The sequence below is a fragment of the Dendrobium catenatum genome, unplaced genomic scaffold, assembly GCF_001605985.2.
Source record: "Dendrobium catenatum unplaced genomic scaffold, ASM160598v2 fragScaff_scaffold_1056, whole genome shotgun sequence".
NCBI lineage: Eukaryota > Viridiplantae > Streptophyta > Magnoliopsida > Asparagales > Orchidaceae > Dendrobium > Dendrobium catenatum.
The window spans coordinates 445,805-452,792 of record NW_021319518.1 but is presented as its reverse complement, the minus strand read 5'-3'; the positions used below and the strand labels follow the sequence as shown (position 1 = coordinate 452,792).

The window sequence follows — 6,988 nt, the reverse complement described above, 5'->3', positions numbered from 1 at the left end:
AACATGAGGGGCAATGCAAAAGCATTAAGATGTTAGGTACAATGGAGCTCACACACATAGGATCTATTATAGGATCGATGTAAATATTATGCCTATGTGATCCAGCTCTAACTCCAAAGTCCATTTTAAGTGTTGCGATAATCATTTTTTTGCAGTGACCTAATTATTATTTGGCTCTCTATAAGAGCTCAACAACCCCTTTGCAGTGGATCAACGATGAATTGATGGAAAGCGATCGACTTGTTGAGGGAGCAAGCAATTAAATATGAGTGAGGAGTGCCAATCTCTCGTTTAATAAGCAATTGACTAGATCTATAAAGGCTTTTTATGGGGAGATAAAATAAATAAAAAATTTAAAATAGATATCCTCTTCTTCAACTGGTGAATAGCTATGTTAGTAAATTTTTCTTTTGAATGCAAAAATGTGCTCATGATTTGGGTATTTTTTCATAAGCCACTTCATTACTCAATTGTTTGTTTAACGGGCAATTTGGCATATTTTAAATTTAATAATAATAATAATAATAATATTTATTTCTTAATTAGTACTTAAGCGAGGGTGAATTAAAATCTGTCTCCTACGCCTGAATCGTCTCGTTCGGCTAACTTCAATCATTCTCCGGTAAGGAAGTTATTGGCGGGCATCTTAGGTGGAGGAAGATGGCGGCTAGGTGCTCGGTGGATGTTGGAGGAACATGTTCAAGGCGGGGGAAGACCCACAGTTTTCGCTGTTTGAATGGAATCCGAGCCCTCGCGGAGAGCGGTCGCTTCAAGGTTTGGTTTCTAAGCTGAGGATTTTTTTTTTCTTCTAGGATGAGTATTGCATTTGAATGATGCTCTTTTCTTAGTTTCCAGCTGCCTGAACTTGGCCTTAGAGATCATTATTATTAGTCTTAGCCTACATACATGAAATTGATATGCTGCAAGTTAAATAGAAGTGAAAGATGTCAACAACATAGAAAGGAAGGTTAACCCCCACTTCTATCTTTACCTCACTATATCCTTTTTGAAAGGGATTCATTGCGCGAAATCCCAAATGTCACCTTATTTCACATCTGTCTCTTTTTATGACATTTAAAGCAAATAATATCATTTGTGCTCTTATGGTTGGATTTAGGGAGGGCTTTGTGCTACCGGGCACTAGTGGATGATAAGATAGTCGAGTCTGAGGTAGATGGTTTAGCAGTAGTCTTGAATGTGGAAGTTGAATAAGATGAGATTCTAGGCTTTGTGGAGGGGGTCATTTTTATTTTTGACCAAGGATGATCGAGAATCTTAAAGTCTTATCTTGGTTGATGCCATTCTATTAGGAGTCTTCTAAACTGATCATCCCTAGGTTCAAATCAGATGGGCTATGGAACCTAATTGTCAAATGTTGTAGTTGATTCCTAAGAATTTGGAATAAAATTTTAAAAACATTAAATTTTTCATCAATAGAATTTAATTTTCTTTTTGTGTTTTGATGGAAGTTCATTTTATTTTAAAATATTTTAAATTGATATAAAGTCAAAGATTTATAAGGCATGATATATATATATATATATATTGAATGTGAGAGAGAGAGAGAGAATACGTAGAATAAAATTGAGGTTAAGAGAATTTCTATGAGGGGAGACTGGAACTCTTCTTAAGTAATTTAGGTCTTCTTGACAAAATACTATTTAGCCTTAAAAATACAAAGTTTATCACAATCATTTTTAATCCATGGAAAAGAATTATCTTGGTCTTATGAATTTTATGAGGAAATCAACCCTTTGAAATAGTAATAAATTCATAAAGCTTGCAAAGTTCAAATAGTATTCATAAAAATATAAATTTTAGCTATCTTGTCTTAATTTCTTTTCTAGGTAGGGCTTTTGTTTGTGAAACATACACTTTTATATAACGAGCTTAAAATTTTTTTTGGTGATAATAGCTTGGGTTGGGATTTTTACCTTACAGAGAGCCCCTAATGCTAATGTTTTTTATCAGGAAGCTTCAAGAGGAGATGACGAAGACTTCTCCTTCAGACGTCATGGCTGGAGGAGCACCAGAAGTGTGACTTTGAGCGGAGGGCAAAATCTTATTTGCCGGACTTTGCTCGAGCTCATCGGAAATGATCACCAGAGAGGCTAGGAAGCAAGGGGAGAAGTGCTAGAGCTCTGGGGAGGCTTTTCCAATCGAAAGGTGCTGATGAGGCGCTCTGAGGCAGAGTGCCCTATTCAACTTAGCTCCCATGGTGACAGACGGCCATGATAACACTTTAGAGGCCCTGAATGGCTTCCAGCTAGAGGGAACAGCTGCATAGAGCCTCCTGAGCTCAAAGGAGGCAAGATTAGGCTGAGAAGTCACTAGATTTGGCTCATGTGAGTAGGGGACCACAAGCCATCAGTTTCACCTGCCCTGGCCGCCGCTGGCCACCGCTTGGGTTGGGCTGAGATGGAAAGAAGCCTGAGGAGTTGGTGAGCTCAGGAGTGAGCTCAATTGGGTAGATTATTCGGGTTGGCCCAAACCTGCATGGTTTGGATCAGTTTGGGTCCTGATGTAGGTCTAGCTAGGGGCTGGGCTGACCATGGGAGATGCATAGGGTCATGGACTATCCAATGTGATAGGCAATTGGATTTGATTTGGTCTTAGTTGAGAGTTGGCTCAAGTCAAAGTGGTTTTGACCACTTTGGGCTTGCTTAAGTCTTAGCCTGAGTTGATCCAAGGGTTGGGCTAGCTACAACAGAGGTATTGGATCAAGGAGGACCCAATGCAACCCTTGGTTGGTTTGATTTGCCTTAGGTTGGGTTTTGGTTCATGAAGAGCCCTCTTTAGACACTTGGTTCAAGCCATATGGCTAACCTAAGTGGACCTAAGTGCTGGACCTTCAATGGGACTCCCTTAGGGACTTAATGGGTCACCCTAGCTAGGGCCGTAGGTTGGCTTGGCAATGCCTTGGTGAATGGATTTGAGCTAGGTTAAAGTGTTTGGCATTTGGTCGAATTTGGTTGACTTGGTCAACCAAGTTGACCTAGAGTTTGGGGTTGGGTCCAATAAATTTCAATTAATGATTTAATGCTAGTGGAGGTGCTCTCATGCCATGGAGTGGTCATTTGGTTTGAAAAGCACATTTAAACCCTTAAGGGGCAATTTAGTCAACCATAATTGACTTGATCAACCAAGTTAAACCAAAACTTGGGTTTGATTTCAATGCACTCCTAATGATGTCTAGGATGCATTAGAAAGGGTTTCATGGTTTAGTTTGATTGTGCCATGTTAAAGTTTAGAGAAAACTTCAATTTTCCCCTTAAAGGGATATTTTGGTCATTTGGGCCCTGGTAAACTTTGGGTCAACCAGGGTCCACAAAAGTTCAATTATGGTTTAACATATCATAAAAATGATTATAAACATGTTCAAAGGTTTTGGGGAAGGTCCCGAGGTCAAATTCCACAAGATACAAGGTCTAGTGGTATAGGTTGTAAATATTTGAATGTTGTGCGGCCTTTTGATTTTAAATGAGTTTTTGGGGTTAAAGGGCTCAAATTGGCTTTAAATTTGAAGGGTTAACCCTATAGACATGGCTAATCAATATGCAACTAAAAAATCATGAATCCAAGGTCATTTGGTTTTGCTTTGAAGTTCTAGAAAAATCACCCAAAAAGGGTTATGGGACATGGGCTTTTGGCCTTTATTTTTTGTTTAAGATTTTGGATTTGATCTTAGTTTTGGATCTGGTTTTTGATTGATGAACCTCATGCAGTCTACAATGCAGCAGCTGTTACTTGTGTTCAAACACAACATGGTTAGATCAAGTATTTTCCTATTTAAGTTGGATTACATCAAGGATTAGCCTTAAGCTCATAAATTTTTTGCTGTAGTCATGGATGTTCTCACTAAACATTTGGAAGAGGTTGTACCCTGTTGTATGCTTTTTGCTGATGATATTCTTTTTGTTGATAAGACTGGAGAGGGAGTTGAAGATAAAACTTGAATTATGAGAGGTCAACCTTAGATTCTAAAGGTTTTTGTTCAAAGTAGATCTAAAATCGAATATATTGACTGTAATTTTAGTAGTAATAGGTCTAGTGGGGGGATCGTGACTTTAGGCAATCAAGTCATTAATAAGAGTACATAGTTTAGATATCTTGGGTCTATTGCAAAGTGATGGTTAAATAGATGGGAATATTATTAGTAGAATTCAAGTTGGATAGTTGAAGTGGAGGAATGCATCAAGCTTGTTGTGTGATAGAAAAGTCCCCCTCAAACTTAAGGGAAAATTCTACAAGATGGTGGTGAGACCTGCAATACTTTATGGTGCAAAATATTGACCATTAAAAGAGAAGCATAATATTAAGTTAAGTGTGACAGAGATGATAATGCACAGATGGATGAATGACTTTACTCTTAGAGATATTATATGAAACGAGCATGTACATGAAAAGATTGGAGTAGCTCTTGTGGAAGATAAGATTAGAGAGAGGCACCTTAGATAGTTTGGTCACATAAAACGACGACCTTTCGATGACTTGGCTAGAAGAGTAGATGCATTGGATTTGGCTTATGTTAAGAATGGTAGAGGTAGACCTAAAAATATTTGGTTAGAAAATATTAGAAATGACCTTTCTTTATTAGATTTAAATGATAATTTGACTCTTAACATGACACAATGTGATGATTCATGTAGCTAATCCCACGTAGTGGAATAAAGGCTTGTTGTTGTTGTTGTTCAATTAATCAAACTTTATCAAAGAGCATAGTAGACAGTTCTGAAGAAAGCCAGAGTGAGAGGGGACGTCATTTTTCCTATAGCCTGGGTTGTAGGTCAAATAAGGGGTGTTTTGGTTTGGAGGGAATTTTCGATCATATTTTCCTATGAAAATAAACATGGAGTATATTCTCTAATTTTCACTATTATGGCATAACAAATTGAATTTATCTTTCTAATACATCAAAATATAGAAAATAAAATATTGTGATTACCATGTTAATCCCAAGAGATAGCCTTTTGATAGTACAAACTTTATTTTTTTATTGATTGTGGGGGCTCCTGATTGAGATATTATCAGTCCATGAAATTGGCTCATATTATAAAATGTATTTTAATTTTTAAATTTATAAACTGAAAATTTTAATAAACATTTATAATGCACAGATGGATGAATGACTTTACTCTTAGAGATATTATATGAAACGAGCATGTACATGAAAAGATTGGAGTAGCTCTTGTGCAAGATAAGATTAGAGAGAGTCGCCTTAGATATTTTGGTCACATAAAACGACGGCCTTTCGATGACTTGGTTAGAAGAGTAGATGCATTGGATTTGGCTTATGTTAAGAATGGTACAGGTAGACCTAAAAATATTTGGTTAGAAAATATTAGAAATGACATTTCTTTATTAGATTTAAATGATAGTTTGACTCTTAACATGACACGATGGAATAATTCGTGTAGCTAACCCCACATAGTGGAATAAAGGCTTGTTGTTGTTGTTCAATTATCAAACTTTATCAAAGAGCATAGTAGACACTAAGCCTTTCCACATGAATTTCACACAATAAAAAAAAATTATTTTGTGATTCGAAAGTACAAAGGAAGATTTTATTTGTAGGCCTTTTTCAAACCTATACAAAATTTTGAAGCTGTTGGAGTCAATAAAATGCTATTATATATCTTGATGACATGTCTTAATATGAAGGGAAATAAAATAAGAGAAAGAAAATAAAAAAATATATCTATTAAATGTATTAATCTTCAACTAAAGTTGGATAAGATGGGTTGAATGATTTTTAAATCAAAAAATTTGTCAAGATCTTCACCTCTTTAACTGATATTAGATTTAAATGATAATTAAGCTTTTTGATTATTCTTTAATGATTTTGGTGGGATTATGGGTTGTGTTTGGACTTATTTCAAGAGTTGTGCATGATGAATAACACAAATCTTCATGTTGTGCCTTTATTTGTGTCTTTGTCTTTAACTTTTTTGTTGGTGCTACATCGTATTGTATCATAAAAAAATAGTTGAATTAAAAATTACTTTTACTAGACAAAAGTTCTATCTCCTCCTTCCTCTTGTCCTTCTCTTATCTTTTTTGGTTATCTACCCATCCCCCTCTCCTCTCTCACTCGTTTACCTTTTTTTTGCTACTTCTCCCTTCTTTTCGCTCAAGAAGATCATGAGACCCTTAAGCTAGCCTAAAATGGCAAGGATCATCTTCTTACATTGTCCATCATGGGAAACGCTTCTTTTTTGAGAGAAACTAGCGCTTTCACTTACGACAGTGAAACTATCGCCTTTTGTTTTATAAGAAATTCTTTCATTCAAGAGTCAGGGATTTTTTTGACTAATTTCATCACTGGTCTGAAAACTCATTGATTTCATTTCCATATTCAATATACATTTATGAATCCAAACATTTAAATTAACACTTTAGCTAATTATAATTTCAAAAACAAGTTATTGTCCAATTTAGATTTCAGGGATTTTTTTGACTAATTTCATCACTGGTCTGAAAACTCATTGATTTCATTTCCATATTGTTAACCTCAGAATAACAAAACAAAAAAAATCTTGCGTACAAACCTTCTACCCGACGGATCCACGAAACCAGCCGCAAATCCTGCTGAGTTCGGCGCCGAAACAGTCGTTTCTCCGTAAAATCTTCCGTAAAACCAGCGACTCGCCTCGATCGAGAGCCCAAACGCGTCGTTAAATACCGCACCAAACGAAGCTCTTCCCCCTCACACACGATCCTCTCCCACGGCCTCCCACAACCGAACCCTTCCAAACTTCCGATCTCCCTCTCTGCTCCCAAACTCCTTCCCGAGCCCGTCTCCTCCTCCGCCGACGCTGCACCTCCGACGCTCCCTAAGCCGACGCCCAGCTTCCGATCCAACTCCTGCTCAACACCCGACCTCACGATCTCTCCTCCTTCCCCAAGCCGCTGCCGAGCTCCGCCTCTTGCCCGATCATCTCTGGCCGAGAGAGAGAGAGAGAGAGAGAGAGAGAGAGAGAGAGAGAGA

General features: G+C 37.3%; 1 protein-coding gene across 1 annotated transcript in view; it reads left to right on the top strand.

Moving 5' to 3' along the window:
* Positions 1–577: 577 nt before the first annotated feature.
* LOC110093466 (acid sugar phosphatase) overlaps positions 578–6,988 on the top strand; it is a gene marked incomplete at its 3' end in the record, with an annotated part of 39,287 nt that continues 32,876 nt past the window's right edge. Inside the window, 1 exon segment of the mRNA XM_028698096.1 lies at positions 578–774. Coding sequence (XP_028553929.1) covers positions 661–774 — 114 coding nt within the window.